The sequence below is a fragment of the Oncorhynchus keta genome, chromosome 30 (assembly GCF_023373465.1).
Source record: "Oncorhynchus keta strain PuntledgeMale-10-30-2019 chromosome 30, Oket_V2, whole genome shotgun sequence".
Taxonomy (NCBI): Eukaryota; Metazoa; Chordata; class Actinopteri; order Salmoniformes; family Salmonidae; genus Oncorhynchus; species Oncorhynchus keta.
In genome coordinates this window covers 40,246,208-40,263,983 of record NC_068450.1, presented here as the reverse complement: position 1 = coordinate 40,263,983, position 17,776 = coordinate 40,246,208, and the positions used below count along the sequence as shown (strand labels likewise).

Genomic DNA, 17,776 nt, shown 5'->3' with positions numbered 1-17,776 from the left:
TCTGGACAGACGGGAGACTCTGGCGGCTCTGGACAGACGGGAGACTCTGGCGGCTCTGGACAGACGGGAGACTCTGGCGGCTCTGGACAGACGGGAGACTCTGGCGGCTCTGGACAGACGGGAGACTCTGGCGGCTCTGGACAGACGGGAGACTCTGGCGGCTCTGGACAGACGGGAGACTCTGGCGGCTCTGGACAGACGGGAGACTCTGGCGGCTCTGGACAGACAGGAGACTCTGGCGGCTCTGGACAGACGGGAGACTCTGGCGGCTCTGGACAGACGGGAGACTCTGGCGGCTCTGGACAGACGAGAGACTCTGGCGGCTCTGGACAGACGGGAGTCTCTGGCGGCTCATGACAGACGGGAGACTCTGGCGGCTCTGGACAGACGATATCAGGCCAAAGACAGAAATAGACAAACTAGACATCCAACATAGAATGCCCACTCAGATCACACCCTGACCAAACAAAACATAGAAACATACAAAACAAACTATGGTCAGGGTGTGACATCATCAGGCTGCCAACAGCCTTTTCTCCTAAGCGTATTTACTTTATACAAAGTCAGCATAAATTCAAAGCACACGCATAGTTGACACTGCCAGATTGCACACGAGACCAAAATGCAGTTTAGAGTTTTCATCAGAGCTGAAAATTCGATCCCGGTCTGCCCCAAGCCTGGTGAGCTGAAGCCTGAGCCACGGCCTAGTCCGACATCACAGAAAAGTTTTGATTTAAACTGGTGTTGAGAACAATGTGGCGGCAGCAGAGTGAATTTTTTAAAATTAATTAATAAAAAACGCAAAGAGAGGAAAACCCATCTTAGTTATGATCAACTGAATGAAGAAAATATTGGAATAAAGTAGGCTAATGCAATTTAAGGCACGTATCAAATTGTTGCTTATATTGAAACTCCCAAAGTCATATACAACTGTTAAAGCAACATATATATTTACATCACCGTTTCGGTTGTTTGATAACAATTAGGCTGGGGAAATGTTAGCTAAGTTGAGGTGAGTGCTAATTATCATCTTTACTCAAGTTTGCTCATATATTAGCTGATCATACCATTTTGCTAGCATGTTATACAAGTGGATGTTGCTCATTGCTCACTTCGTAGCCGGTCCTACTCCCAACAAAAAGCCTGTCTGATAATCAATCAATGTGATTTTGTTTAACTGAATCTGTCTGTGCTTGGTAATTGATCTCTGGCTGGACAAGTGGAAGTGGTAGCCAATTTATTTGTTGGCTTGTCTATCACTGATCAGAAACATTTAGCATGCAATAATGTAGCCTAAATAAAGTGTATTATCATCCCAATCCCACTGATATCCAAAATCCTGATTCCTGTCTTGTATGAAAATTCCTAACTTTATTCTGTCATTCTGTCATGATAAAAGCACGTCATTGCAGTATTTTGACATGCATAGGCGAGACATGTCACCCGCTTCTCTGTGCCGTCTTGCATTGAGCTTCGGTAGAGAATCTGTGATCAACAAATGGTAGGAGGGTAGATATGGATCTTTTTTAAACAGAGTTGGCCCCCCGATAAGATACCTTGATATTTAAACAATTTCCTCTCTTCATCTCCCCATTATTCATGAGCTGATCTGCTATATGTATAATTATCAACTCAATTTAGCCAAATGGGAGAAATTCTGTCATTTGTTGGTGGTTATCAAGCAAGTTTAGCAACTTTGGCCATTCAACTTTAGTTTGACTGCCGTTACAAAGTTTGCGTTATTCAACAACACTACGGCCTACTCTGTCCAGATAGCCTAGGCAGGCCAACTGATGAAAAGGTAAACGTAATGATCAGGCTGGTTCCACCAGGCTATGGAGGTTGAGGTGAATTGCGGCAAAACGCAAAACTGTTTTGGTCAGGTATCACCAACCTGATTCAAATATTCTCCCTGTTCCATTTATAGGAATTCTCACAGCGGGTTCATCTTTGTTTGATCCTGAGGGTCCCCTTTCTGGTCTTCTCTATGTTGCATGTTTGGCTGAAAACTGGACTATCTCTCGAACAACTGCAGCAGGCAATCCTCATAAACAATGCACTTCTTCATCTTCTGAGGTGGTGTTAACTGGGAGGGCCTGTGACAGGGTGATACAGCCAAGTGGTAAATTGCAATTTGTTATAAAGAAAGAAAAAGCTTGTGATTTTAAACCTAACCTAAACCTTAACCACACTGCTAACATTATGCCTAACCCTAACCGTAAATTAAGACCAAAAAGCACAATTTTGTTTTCATGAATTTTGACAATATAGCCCATTTGGATTTTATGGCTGTGGTAACTAGTGGAAACCCCTAATTCTATACTTTACAGATGTAGACTGACTGTAGTTCCAGATTGGATTAGATTCAGGCTGGTGATGCCGTTACAGTTTGTTGCTCCTAGTTCACTGTATTAGTCAAACTCAGACAGGAGTTAGCTACCACCATAGCTGCATCCATTATTTAGTTTTGCCCTAAACAATACAAAATACATTAGCCCGACCACCGGTCGTTGCACACCAAGCTAGTGTTGCTGGTGCAGACTCAGTCTCCTCTCCAGCCTCTTTGAGATAAATCAAGGCCGATCCAGACTGGATCAAATCTGAACCAATCATAGTTTCCCAAGTTTGCACAGCACCGTACAGTACAGTTCAGTAGAGTAGATTACAGTGGAGTACAATACAGGATATATTGTAGTCTACTGTGCTCTACTGTACTGTAATCTGCAAAGTTCTACTGTACTATCTGTATTGTCCAAACTTATAAAACATAGCTGTCTATGATTGGTTCAGATTTCGTCCGGTTTGGACCTGTTCAAATCAGATCCAATCATAGATGTAATTTTTGGGTCAAATCAAGGCCGGTGCGGACCAAATCTGAACCAATCCAATGTCTTTTTTGGGGTTAAATCAAGGTCGGCACGGCCAAATCTGAACCAATCATATATGTATTTTTTGGGGCAAATTAAGGGCGGTACGTACTGGACTAAATCTGAACCAATCATATATGTATTTTGGGGGGAAAATTAAGGGCGGTACGTACTGGACTAAATCTGAACCAATCATAGACCTCTATGTTTCCCAAGTTTGAATAGCACAGCATAGCACAGTACCGTACAGTACAGCTTAGTACAGTATATTCGTTTAGTAGAGTAGGGTTAGGGTTACTGTGCTCTAATGTACGGTACTGTACTCTACCGTACTGAACTATGCTGTTCTCCACTTTTCTTTACTGTACATTACTGTACCGTACTGTACTTTGCTGTGCTCTACTGTGCTGTACTGTAATCGCCGGTGCTCTACTGTACTATAATGTACTGTACCATACTGTACTGTCCAAACTTATGAAACATTGCTGTCTATGTATGATTGGTTCAGATTTTGTCTGGTCTGTACTTCATCAATCGGAACCATTTATAGACATCTATGTTTGGGCCACATCAAGGCCAGCCCTGCCCAGACCAAATCTGAACCAATTATATACGTGTAGATTTGGGCAATATATAGGCTGGTTCGGACCGGACATCTGTGGAGGTTAAAATGAAGGCCGGCCCAGACCAGGTCAAATCAAGGCTGGACCGGATTAAATTGGAACCTACAGTACCAGTCAAAAGTTTGCACACACCTACTCATTCCAGGGTTTGTCTTTATTTTTACTATTTTCTACATTGTAGAATAATAATGAAGACATGAAAACAATAAAATAACACATATGGAATCATGTAGCAACCATGTTAAATAAATCTAAATATATTTCATATTTGAGTTTCTTCAAAGTAGCCACCCTTTGCCTTAATGACAGCATTGCACACTCTTTTAACCAGGCAAAACTAAATCTGACAAAATATCACCAACATGTCTCCTATGAGAGAATGGAACATAGTCAGTCATGTTTACACAAACATCCGGGACGTGACAGAGAGCCACCTCCAACCCCCATTTCAGCCAATCAGATCATGTCTCCCTGTTACTACTCCCCGCCTACAAGCAGAAACTCAAGGGGGAGCCACCAATGGAGAGAATAGTGAAATGATGGACGCAGCGAGCTGATTCAATACTCCAGGACTATTTTGAGAATACGGATTGAAATATGTTCAAGGACTCATCAACCCATGATTCATCCACTAACATTGAGGCATAAACATCATCAGTCATGAGTTTCATCGAAACATTTGTTGATGATATTGTACCCACAGAAAAAAAACAGACAAACCCCAACCAAAATCCCTGGATGAATTGAGGAATCCGGGCCATGCCGAGAGCCCAAACTGCAGAATTCAACGTCAGCAGAGCAAACCCTGATTATAGGGTTGCGCGCTCCGGATTCCATTAGGGATGCAAAAAGACAATATAGACTCAAACTGGAATCACAATACAACAGCTCAGAAACACGACACATGTGGCAAGGACTACAGGCCATTATGAACTACCAAGGTATAGCCAGCTGTGTGATGCCCACCGAGTCCTCCCTCCCAGATGGGCTCAACACATTCTATGCTCGCTTTGAGGCGACCAACACGAGCCATCCAGTAGGGTTCCCACTGCTCTCCAAGGCTGACTCTGACAAATATTCTCAAGAGAGTGAATAATCACAATGCTGCCGGCCTAGATGGCATCCCTGGCCATGTGCTCAGGGCATGTGCCAGCTAGCTGGCAGGCATCAACATGTCCCTATCCCAGGCTGTAGTCCCCACATGCTACAACCACCATCGTTCCAGTGTCAAAGAACACCAATGTGACATGCTTACATGACTATCACCCCATTGTACTCACCGTCAAGTTCAAATTCAAGTTCAAGTTTTGTTTTATCACATGCACAAGTACAGTGAAATGCTTAACTCAGTTTACCTTTGCAAAAGTGCAGTATCTGATATCGAAAAGTATAACTAATAAGAAAAAAATATAAATTTATTTTAAATCACGAGAAATAATAAATAAAAGAGGAAACTATATACTGGGTCAGTGCCAGTACCAAAATGACAATGTGCAGGGATACTGGAGTATTGAGGTAGATATGTACATATAGGCAGGGATTAGGAGAAAGTGACTGGTAGGTAGAAGGATAAATAATAATAATAGTAAACTGTATGGCAGCAGCTAGGTGATAGACTCTTAAACAGATTCTATTGGTCTGAGCCATGATGCACCAGTACCACCTGCCGGACGGGAACATGGAGAACAGTTCATGTCTCGGGTGGATGTAATAAAAAAAATGTTTGGGGCGTTTTTTCAACATGAAGTGCTTTGAGAGGCTGGTTATGGCCAAAGTTAGTCAAGACCCACTTCAAAGCCAGCATGCCAGACCCACTGGACCCACTCCAATTCACCTACCATTCCAGCAGATCCATGGAAGATGCCATTTCCATTTCTATCCACATGGCTTTATCACACCTGGACAAAAGTAACACCTATGTAAGAATGTTGTTCATTGACAAATGGTCAACATTCAATACCATTGTTCCCTCCAAGCTTGTCACCAAGCTCAGGGCCCTGGATCTCCAAACTACCCTCACCCTCTGCAACTGGATCCTGGACTTCCTGATGGGCAGGCCACAGGCTGTGATGATTGGCAACAGCACCTCCCCTACTCTGACTCTCAACACAGGAGGGGCCCACCAGGGATGTGTCCTCAGCCCACTGCTCTACTCCCTGTTCATGACTGTGTGTGAAGCATGACACCAACACCATCATCAAGTTTGCAGATGACACCGCGGTGGTAGGCCTGATCACTGACAACTTAAAGGGAGGAAGTCAGAGACCAGGCAATGTGGTCCCAAAACAACAGCCTCTCCCTCAATGTCAGCAAAATGAAGTTGAGTTGATTGTTGACTTCAGGAAGCAGGGAGGAGGACATGCCCTGATTTACATCAACGGGACTTCGGTGGAAAGAGTCAACAGCTTCAGGTTCCTTGGTGTACACATCACCACATATGGACTGACAACACCACTGCCCTGGTCAAAAGTGTCCTGACCAGCTGCATCATGGCCTGGTATGGAAACTGCTCTGTTCATGACCACAAGGCCCTTCAGAGAGTGGTGAAGACTGCCCAGTGCATCGCTGGAGACATCACCAAGGACCCCGATCACCACAGCCACAGACTATTCACTCCGTTAATGTCTGCATTTTAGAGTAGAATGTCCTTTTTTAAAAATCAACAGAACTGACCTTCTGTGCACTGACAATCTAATTATTAGCTGTCTAATGATTTATTCAGCCTACTTTTTGAACATACTGTATAATAAAACAGTTGATTAAAAAAACAACTGACTTTTCCACAGTGCTACAAAAAATGTATCCTGGTGGGGTATGTTCCTGCACAGTCAGAATACTTGCGAACATAATAAATGAGCAAGTAAATCAGAGGTGTCAAACTCAATTCCTGGAGGGATGTGTGTCTACTGGTTTTTGCTATTTCCTTTTAATTTGTGGCCAATTAAGACCTAGACAACCAGGTTATGGTAGTTCCTAACGAATCAATTAATCAACTATAAAGGAGGAGTAAAACCCCCAGACACTCGTCCTTCCAGGACTGGAGTTCGACACGTGCAATAACTAAATATATAAATGAATAAACTGACAACTCACCACAGTTCTCCTCATCTGCTTCATTTCCACAGTCATCGACACCGTTGCAGTGCATGAGCTGGGGCAGGCACATGCTCAGGTTGCCACAAGGAAAATATCCTAGGGGGCAGTTTGTCTTCTCCTCTGAGACGTTGAACGAAGTTCCTGCTGAAAATTCAAGAGCCGTGTTTCAATATCAAAGTTGTTGTCTCTCGCATACTACACTGAACAAAAATATAAACACAATATGTTAAGTATTGGTCCCATGTTTTATGAGCTGAAATTAAAATCTCTGGGATCTTCCATACTTATTTCTTTCAAACTTTGTGAACAAATTTGTTTACATCCCTGTTAGTGAGCATTTCTCCTTTGCCAAGATAATCCATCCACCTGACAGGTATGGAATATCAAGAAGCTGATTGCACAGCATGATCATTACACAGGTGCATCTTGTGCTGGGGACAATGCCACAGATGTGTAAAGTTTTGAGGGAGCCTGCAATTGGCACGCTGACTGCATGAATGTCCAACAGAGCTGTAGCTAGAGAATTTTATGTTCATTTCTCTATGATAAGCTGCCCCCAAAGTCATTTTAGAGAAATTGGCAGTACGTCCAACCAGCCTCACAACCGCAGACCACGTAACCCATAACACCACAGAAAATTAAAGAGCGGTTGACCATTTTAAAATGGGTGTATTTCCTGAGTGGGAGCACATTTAAATATTAAAGGAGCCCTCTAAAAATTATACACGTAAACATCTCACAGTATCGTCCACTCAAGGGGAGCTAGCTCTACATAATCAGTCAATGAGCTCTGGATGTGTTTCTCCAAAACACTTCAGCGTTTTTCTAGCAATGTTTCAATTAGCAGTCAATTATGAAAATTTGTGAAACATGAAGTATTTACAGGACTCCCATGGTGTTTCGCTCACAGAGTTGATTTATTCACAGTTCAGAGTGTTTATGTGCTCTCTGGAGGATAGGTTAATTGCATCTGCTTTCATGATAATCAAACTAAACGGGTGTACTTTCACATACAAAGGCCACCCACTGCCTATATGTTCCTGAAATATACCTACAAATCATACTGTATTTGGTTATCTGTTTCTGAAGCACACAGGTCTGACTGCTTACGGGCTTGAACCTCAGTTTCCATCCCAACTTCCACAAAATAATCAAAAACCAATGCAAAGCTGCTGACTGGTTGAGTGCCTCGATTATGGTGGTCTGTCTCTAACCTCTAGGCCTGGGGTCATCAACCAGATTCAGCCTTGGACCATTTTTTTCTTGAGAGGATGGTCATGGGGCTGGAAGAAAATTACAAATAATTTTTAGACTACTATGTGATGACAAGAATGAATCCCAAACAGATCAAATATTGACTAAACTATCAATTTCTTATCTTGCTTAAATTTGTATACGATCACATATATCTCTCTTTAGTACAGATTTCCAAAATTAAAATCACTTGGAGATGAGCACTTTTATTTCCATGTTTATCTCTTGACCCTGGTTTGCAGTATGTTTTGAACATTGAATCGCAAAAAAATTGCGGCATCGATTCACAATACATATTGAATCGCAAAGAAATTGCGGCATCGATTCACAATACATATAGAATCGAGAGAATTGCAATACATATCGTATTGGAACCTAAGTATCATGATAATATTGTATCGTGAGGTCCCTGGGAATTCCTAGCCCTAGTTGACACATTGTCATCATGGTTTACTGACCAGATAACAATAAAAAATAGGACATCTTTCCCAGTTGTCTTGATGTCATCATGAAAATACATCTTTACCTGGTTATCCAATGCCTCTCCAATCATAAAATTAAAATGACACATTTTCTCACTGAGATCATGAGCCTGAAGACTACATGAACCCTAAAGCCGGGTGTGTAACAGCTGATAGTGACAACGCCATGCTTATTGTAAAGATGAACATGGTTAAGGGCCATGGTAAGTCATTTGCAAACCTAAGGACCAAAGGGCTTTGACAAACCACAGCCATGCACTTAATCACAAATGTGACAAGAGTGAGGGACCTAGAATCACAATCGCTCAAAAAAATGCACCTCTCAACCACGCAGGGTCTGATGTTGTGTAACACAGTCTCAGCAGAAGGATGATTCCAACCATCCATCTGAGCTTATACACAAGCTCACCTAAGGAAAACCAGTCTGCCAGCTGTAAACTATAGCCACCAAGAAACCGAGAAGAACTGCAGATCCTTGGATCTGCTGATCTTACATTTACATTTACATTTAAGTCATTTAGCAGACGCTCTTATCCAGAGCGACTTACAAATTGGTGCATTCACCTTATGACATCCAGTGGAACAGCCACTTTACAATAATGCATCTAAATCTTTTAAGGGGGGGGTGAGAAGGATTACTTTATCCTATCCTAGGTATTCCTTAAAGAGGTGGGGTTTCAGGTGTCTCCGGAAGGTGGTGATTGACTCCGCTGTCCTGGCGTCGTGAGGGAGTTTGTTCCACCATTGGGGAGCCAGGGCAGCGAACAGTTTTGACTGGGCTGAGCGGGAACTGTACTTCCTCAGTGGTAGGGAGGCGAGCAGGCCAGAGGTGGATGAACGCAGTGCCCTTGTTTGGGTGTAGGGCCTGATCAGAGCCTGGAGGTACTGAGGTGCCGTTCCCCTCACAGCTCCGTAGGCAAGCACCATGGTCTTGTAGCGGATGCGAGCTTCAACTGGAAGCCAGTGGAGAGAGCGGAGGAGCGGGGTGACGTGAGAGAACTTGGGAAGGTTGAACACCAGACGGGCTGCGGCGTTCTGGATGAGTTGTAGGGGTTTAATGGCACAGGCAGGGAGCCCAGCCAACAGCGAGTTGCAGTAATCCAGACAGGAGATGACAAGTGCCTGGATTAGGACCTGCGCCACTTCCTGTGTGAGGCAGGGTCGTACTCTGCGGATGTTGTAGAGCACGAACCTACAGGAACGGGCCACCGCCTTGATGTTAGTTGAGAACGACAGGGTGTTGTCCAGGATCACGCCAAGGTTCTTAGCGCTCTGGGAGGAGGACACAATGGAGTTGTCAACCGTGATGGCGAGATCATGGAACGGGCAGTCCTTCCCCGGGAGGAAGAGCAGCTCCGTCTTGCCGAGGTTCAGCTTGAGGTGGTGATCCGTCATCCACACTGATATGTCTGCCAGACATGCATCTTAGACGAGATACTGTGGAACGTAAACATCTTATCCTACTTACTGTTGTTTTTCGCAGTCTGTGCAGGCTCAGTTTCGCTTAGTATCACCTTTGAAGTTCAGATGGGAACAGTAATGGTTGGAATGGTAACTGACTGTAGGACTCACATGTACATGTAGCTATTATAAGAACTCCTGCAGAGCTAAGTGTGTGAAGTGAAAAATATGGAGTGAAAAATATATAAATTAATTTCATCTTGAGGATTTGCGAATGTGCACTGACAATAAAAAGTTCTGTGTAGCCTAAAATAGAAAAAAAAACAGGCAACAAAGTCTGACAGTTTTTGACTTTGAACCACATAAAATATGCATCCAAAATTAATTTAAATACTATCAGAAGTGTGGTGGATCGTTTTCACAGTTTTTAATTTCCTTAAAACCGATCAACAAACCGATTAGGAAATTAGGAAATGTAGCACCCGAAAACTCTGAACGTTTTTAAGCCTCAATTAGATATTATTCTGCTTATACATTCCAACATTTGATAGGCTATTTGTTAGTCAACTTGTCATATAATTAGATACAAGCAGCTTCTCTTCTGTCATTATTTGATGCTCTAGAACAGGGTTTCCCAGACAATGCTAATTTGGTAAAATGGTTGTCTCAGGCAGTTATTGACAGGATGAATTAGCATCAGCGGCCAAAGTGAAAAACCGCAATTACTGGTAGCAGTTCCATGGCACTTGGTCAACCCCTTGCCAATGGCTGTTCTGATGAATGCTCGTTCCACATCCCACAGTTTCCAGGGATTAATGGAGCATTAATGCTGGGTAGCATTAGCTAGGCTAACTGCTTGGTATCCAATGGAGAGGCTAATCTACTGTATTTGTGCCTTCCCTAGAGGCATGGTGGGTACATTAGGAAGAGCCAAGGGCAGTTTTGGCAAATTTCTATTCTGCTGTGATCAAATTCTGCAAGAAGGAAATTTCCCAGCTATAAAGGATGATGTCATATTGCTTTCATTTATAAAAAGGATACGTTTTTAAATCTCTACTTTTGATGTAAATGGCATGTTATAGAAGGATCCAGACACCTTTTTGTGATATCTTTTACCCCAAAGAGCAAATCACTTTCTCATACTTGTTCTGCAGTATGGTGGCACTGGAAAAACATGAACAAAGGCTCCAAAAACACCCAAGTACGTCCGTTTAGAAATGGCAAAGCTCTCAATATAGCGTTGCAGGTCTTAAGATGTTGTACACACAACATTGTGTCATTCCAAACTTTATACGCAATGGTATATGTGTACAACATTGATTGAACTGCATCATTATACAGAGTGCTTTGCTGTTCAGAAAATAATTGAGATTTGGTTGTAAAAAATGTAAACTTCTCCTTTAGTGTTGACATAGTTCACCTTTTAAGCTAATGAGCACAGCTTGTGGAATCTAGTTACTATACATCTCTCATGATGAAGGGTATGAATTAAGATTCTTATGTATTCCTGATATACTGTATTATATTATACCAAGTGGTTGTCAATGTAACACTTACGCCTGAGAAGACATCAGTGAAACATTTTCTAATTTTCTCCTTTCACAGTGGGATTACATCATTCATTTAAGTTTTATTTTTCAGACCAAAGGAGCACTTAACCTTCTTCGATTGTCATTGGTATAAAATGTATGGATTATCTTTCAAAACTCATCTCTCATCTTTTAGAAGACAGAACACCTTTCCCGAAGACCTTAAAAAATGATCTGCATACCTCACTGGTGCTGAACGTTCACATTTTACCACCAAAGATTACCAGATGTAGAGAAGAGATACATCAGTTATCTTTCAGAAGTCCTTGCTCATCCATCCTAATAAGAGCTGCTTGTGTGTTTCCTTAACAAATCTTGAAACCATCTCTCTTGTGTAACATCTTTCAAAAGATATTTGCAAAGCTATTTATCCAACATCTGTTCCCACCATAGCAGGTGATGCAGTGAACGGCCTACGCCAATGTTGTAAAGCCACGCAATCATGTCAGTTAAATTGCATGGTTGCACGTGGGCCATGTCATCAACTACAACCTCAAAAGCCTCACTCCAGTCTAGTCATACTGGCTGACCATCCCAGATAATTGCATTGGACCTCAGCACATTAAAAGTCCTCTTCACCAGGGATAAAGGTAAATGCCAGTCAAGATGGAATTGTTAACACTGACAACCTTTTCCCAACATTCTCCCTCCGAGACAAGCATGTCATATACAGTAGTTGCTCTGAAAAGTTGAAGGGAAAGAGCGATCAATCTGTGTCTCTACTAGGGTCAAACGGGAGATCTGCATATTGTTTCCATTTCAAGTTAGGGTAATTGACATAAAATATCCACCGCATTTACAGAGCCGTGTCATTCCAGATGCAGTACATTCCAGATACAGAATATCATAGAAGCCAAGTTCTATTTGTAAATGTCATGGGATGCATTTGCTACAATGTTCACTTTTTAGTTGGTGGCTGACTATTTGATAGCATTTGGCGTTTAATCCTCTCTGACATCTGCAATCGATATCAATCACATAAATAGCAAAAAATCAAGTGTACCTTCACTTGCCCCTTCTTACCCCTATGGTGTCCAAGTTAGGACAGCTTCCCAACTAACTAAAGTCCTAGTCCACTCCAAAAATCACGGTTTGACAGGCATTTTCCAATATTTAAAGTGGCCTGATGCTGAGATGAGTCCACCTTCCATGCCATCTGTTACAATAAAGTTCCAGATCAGCCCCAAATGAATGGGAAAGCTGACTCATGGTGACATGTTATAACGTTTGAAGAAAGAAGAAACATCTGCCACACTGATTTTGGAATGAAGTAGCACTTTAAATTAGTTTGCATGGGACACTTTAAAAGACATTTGCCTTTCATGTGGCCTGTGTGCTCAATGACATTTTCATGCTGTTGGATTCTAGCTTGAAATATACTTATTCATGTTACAATACTAGAACTTATTGATTACTTCACATGTATAAGGAATGTATATATTGGGGACAATGAAGGGTGGATCGAAGCTTGAGGTAGGGGAAGTGCAGAAAGTTAATATTCTGTTTGAACATGTTATTTTGTTACTAAGGAGGGAGGCAAAGGTCAACCGTCTGGTTTCAGTTTCTGATAACGCAGGCCAGCTACGGAACTAGGGAGAAGCGAGGAATTCAAGTCAACACTTGAAGTGACAAGAAACGTCTGGAAGGGGGGGCCGGAGTGGCTCAAACCAATGACCCTCCCACTACAGTCCTATTTCACATGGATACACTTCCAAGCCACACGGAGGTTCGAGCATCAGGCAGGGCCATGACTACACCAGTGAGAGGAACCAATTAAGTTTCTGCCTAGCAACAGAGATGTATTGGCTGTCTAGATGTGTAAGGAGTTGACCCTGCCTAGTAGGAGGTTATACATATATGTGCTTGTGTGAAGGGACAGAGCACAAGGGTCCACATTGACAGATGGACTGAGAAACTGATCAACATCAGTGTTAGTCAACATCAATAGCCCAAAATAACTTTGATTTACATGGATTTTGTACACAGATCAAGAGATCATTTTTTTTGTCTTTGCAGTTGTATGACCTAGTGGGTGAAGAAATTTACTTTCAGCTTTTCCTAGTCGTCCATTTGAGTTTTTACTCTGTTTGTTCAGAACCTAACAATGCCAAAGAAATCTGAATCAATACAAAAAGCATCTCTTGATCTGTGTACAAAATCCATGCAAATGAAAGTTATTTTGGTCTGCTGATGTTGACTAAGACTGATGTTGATGTGTTTCTCAGTCCATCTGTCAATGTGGACCCTTTCCAGCACCGAGCCGCAGAGCAACCTTGTGCTCTGCCAAACATTTTCTTGGATGCGTCTTACAATATGTGTAATGCTAATACAGTATGTTAAATTATTGATTTTTCTAGTCAATATATGTTTGATATCTGAAAGTGTTGACAATGTTATTTAAGCATGACTCTCAGGGCCAAAATCTTTGCCTTGCCAATTTGAGGAAAGCACAGTGCAAGACTAAAACATTTTAGATTTAATGTATGAGCAACAATATGTATCTCTATGGTATGAGCATCATGAAGGAGATGATTTCTATTTCATTGATTCTATTTCATTGATTCTCTACTGATGTTCATTCCACATCACTAAAATAAGGTGAACAGTTATTTAAAAAGGTCCCATGACCTCAATACTCCCTTACAAACAAATTGTGGGAAAATACAGTACATTATTTATATGACTGAGACCCTTGCAAATATCTCCAAACTTCATAAACAGCACCACCTCAACTACAATATCTGAATGCGAAACATCAGCAGTGTCACGTCCTGACCTTAGTTCCCTTTTTATGTCTCTATTTTAGTTTGGTCAGGGCGTGAGTTGGGGTGGGCATTCTATGTTTTTGTTCTATGTTTTGTTTTCCTGCTTTTGGCCTGCTACTCCTCCTCAGAAGAGGAGGAAAACCGTTACAGAACTACCCACGACAACCGGACCAAGCAGCGTGGTAACCAGGAGCAGAGGGTTCTGGACTCCTGGACTTGGGAGGAGATACTGGAAGGCAAGGGACCCTGGGCACAGGCTGGGGAATATCGCCACCACAAGGAAGAGCTGGAGGCAGTGAAAGCTGAGCGTCAGCGATATGAGATATGGCAGTGCAACAGGCACGAGAGGCAGCCCCTTTGGGGGGGGTGGCACACGGGGAGATTGGCGGGTCAAGCGATAGACCTGAGCCAACTCCCCGTGCTTACCGGAAGAAGCGCAGTACCTGTCAGGCACCGTGTTATGCGGTTAAGCGCAAGGCGTCGCCAGTACACGCTCATAGCCCGGTGCGCTATAGGCCAGCCCCCCGCAAGTGCCATGCGAGAGTGGGCATCCAGCCAGGGCGTATTGTGCCGGCCCAGCGTGTTTGGTCTCCGGTATGCCGTTTCGGCCCAGGGTATCCTGCACCAGCTCTGTGTGCTGTGTCTCTGGGGCACTGGGAGGGTGCAGTGTGTCCCATGCCTGCGCTCCGCCCGTTCCGGGCAAATGTGGGAATTGAGCCTAAGGGACAGGTGCGAGTGGTATGCACCAGATCTCCAGTGCTTGCCCACAACCCGGTTCAACATGTGCCTGCACTCTGGAGGGTGTGGGCTAAAGTGGTCATCCAGCTTGGAGGAGTGGTGCCAAGGCTACGCACCAGAGCTCCAGTGCTCCCCCACAGCCCGGTCCATCCGGTGCCTCCTCCATGCACCAGGTCTCCTGTAGGTCTCCCAAGCCTGGTGGGTCCTGTGGCAACCCCACGCACCAGACTGTCTTTCCGTCTCCTCCCTCCAGGTTATCCCGTCTGTCCGGAGCTGCTAGAGCCGCCCGTCTGTCCGGAGATGCCAGAGCCGCCCGTCTGTCAGGAGCTGCCGGAGACGCCTGTCTGTCAGGAGCTGCAGGAGACGCCCGTCTGTCAAGAGCTGCCGGAGACGCCCGTCTGTCAGGAGCTGCCGGAGCCGCCCGTCTGTCAGGAGCTGCCGGAACCGCCTGTCAGTCAGGAGCTGCCGGAGCCGCCCGTCAGTCAGGAGCTGCCGGAGTCGCCCTTCACTCCGGCGCTGCTGGAGTCGCCCTGCACTCTGACACTGCCGGAGTCTCCCGTATATTCGGGGACCGCTGCCAGAGCCGCCCGTCAGTCAGGAGCTGCAGGAGCCGCCCATAAGTCAGGAGCTGCCGGAGCCGCCCGTCAGTCAGGAGCTTCCGGAGCCGCCTGTCAGTCAGGAGCTGCCGGAGCCGCCCGTAAGTTCAGGAGCTGCCGGAGCCGCCCGTCAGTCAGGAGCTGCCGGAGCCGCCCGTAAGTCAGAAGCTTCCGGAACCGTCCCTCAGTCAGGAGCTGCCGGAGCCGCCCGTCAGTCAGGAGCTGCCGGAGCCGCCCGTAAGTCAGAAGCTGCCGGAGCCGCCCGTAAGTTCAGGAGCTGCCGGAGCCGCCCGTCAGTCAGGAGCTGCCGGAGCCGCCCATCAGTCAGAATCTGCCGGAGCTTACCGTAAGTCAGGAGCTGCCGGGACCGCCCATCGGTCAGTTGCCCTGCACTCCAGCGCCGCCGGAGTCTCCCGCCTGTCCGGCGCTGCCAGAGTCTCCCATCTATTAGGGGCCTGCTGCAAGGGTCCCCAGTCCGAGGTCGGCGGCGAGGGTCACCGCTCCAAAGGTGCCACTTAAGTGGGCCAAGACTATGGTGGAGTGGGGTCCACGTCCCGCGCCAGAGCCGCCACCGCGGACAGTTGCCCACCCAGATCCTCCCCTATGGGTTTAGGTTTTGCGGCCAGAGTCCACACCTTTCTGGGGTGGGGTACTGTCACGTCCTGACCTTATTTTCTCTTTTGTCTCTATTATAGTTTGGTCAGGGCATGAGTTGGGGTGGGCATTCTATGTTTTTGTTCTATGTTTTGTTTTTCTGCTTTCGGCCTGCTACGGTTCCCAATCAGAGGCAGCTGTCAATCGTTGTCTCTGATTGAGAACCATACTTAGGCAGCCTGTGTTCCCACTATGATTTGTGGGTAGTTGTTTTCTGTCTCTGTGTCTGCACCAGACAGAACTGTTTCGTTTTCGTTCGTTCTCTTGTTATTTTGTTTTGTGTTCAGTTTAAATAAATATTAACATGGACATGTCCCACGCTGCATATTGGTCCGATCCTTCCTACTCCTCCTCAGAAGAGGAGGAAAACCATTACAAGCAGCCAGCAGTCATTAAGGCAATACACATTCCCTTTGCCCCCATATCTATATGCAGGAGGGATAGCAAATCAACATCTGCACAGTGTGTGTTGTTTAACCTTACTTGATTTAACTAGGTGACTAGGTTATGATATGTATTTTTAAAGGGTTATACTGAAGCAATGTTATCTTTCACTTTATGTGCTCACTGCTCAATATGCCTGTCCATAATAGTTGGATAATAGAGCACAACAACTCCCACCAGATGATTCAATTTCATGGCTTAGGAGCATGTTGAATGGGCAAATCAAATCATATCAAATTATGTCACGTGTCGAATACAATAGGTGTAGTAGACCTTACAGACTGACTTACTCACAAGCCCTTAACCAACAATGCGTTTTAAATTTGTTTTTTTTAAAGTCAAAATAGATAATACATAAAAATTAAATAAAAGTAACATATAATTAAAGAGCAGCAATAAAATAACAATAGCGAGGCTATATACAGTGGGTGCTGGTACAGAGTCAATGTGCGGGGACACCGGTTAGTCGAGGTAATTGAGGTAATACGAACATGTAGGTAGGTAGAGTTAAAATGTCTATGCATAGATAATAAACATAGAGTAGCAGCATTGTACAAGAGGGGGTGGGGGCAAGGCAAATAGTCTGTAGCCATTTGATTAGCTGTTCAGGAGTCTTATTGCTTGGTGGTAGAATCTGTTATCTGTTAAGAAGCTACGGAGAGCGTGACCACACAGTCATCCGGAACAGCTGATGCTCTCATGCATGTTTCAGTGTTACTTGCCTCAAAGCAAGCATAAAAGTAAATTAGCTCGTCTGGTAGGCTCATTCATGTCACTGGGAAGCTCGCGGCTGTGCTTCCCTTCGTAGTCTGTAATAGTTTGCAAGCCCTTCCACATCCGACGAGCGTCTGAGCTGGTGTAGTAGGATTCAATCTTAGTCCTGTATTGACACTTTGCCTGTTTGATGGTTCGTCTGAGGGCATAGCGGAATTTCTTATAAGCTTCCGAGTTCGAGTTCCACTCCTTGAAAGCGGCAGCTCTACCCTTTAGCTCAATACGGATGTTGCCTGTAATCCATGGCTTCTGGTTGGGGTATGTACATACAGTCACTATGGGGACAACGTCATTGATGCACTTATTGATGAAGCCAGTGACTGATGTGGTGTACTTCTCAATGCCATCAGAAGAATCCCAGAACATATTCCAGGCTGTGCAAGCAAAATAGTCCTGTAGTTTAGCATTTGCTTCATCTGACCACTTCCTGCTTTAGTTTTTGCTTGTAAGCAGGAGGATAGAATTATGGTCAGATTTGCCAAATGGAGGGCGT

General features: G+C 44.4%; 1 protein-coding gene across 11 annotated transcripts in view; it reads right to left on the bottom strand.

Moving 5' to 3' along the window:
- The window catches only part of rxfp1 (relaxin family peptide receptor 1), a 143,298-nt gene that overhangs the window by 114,324 nt on the left and 11,198 nt on the right, over positions 1-17,776 (bottom strand). For 8 of the 11 annotated variants that reach the window (XM_035744612.2, XM_035744610.2, XM_035744615.2 and 5 more), the window contains one exon: positions 6,584-6,730. In XM_035744612.2, coding sequence (XP_035600505.1) covers positions 6,584-6,730 — 147 coding nt within the window. Of the gene's footprint in view, positions 1-6,583; positions 6,731-7,800; positions 7,870-17,776 lie in introns of all 11 variants that reach the window. The other 3 variants (XM_035744613.2, XM_035744611.2, XM_052488425.1) reach the window with 2 other exon arrangements.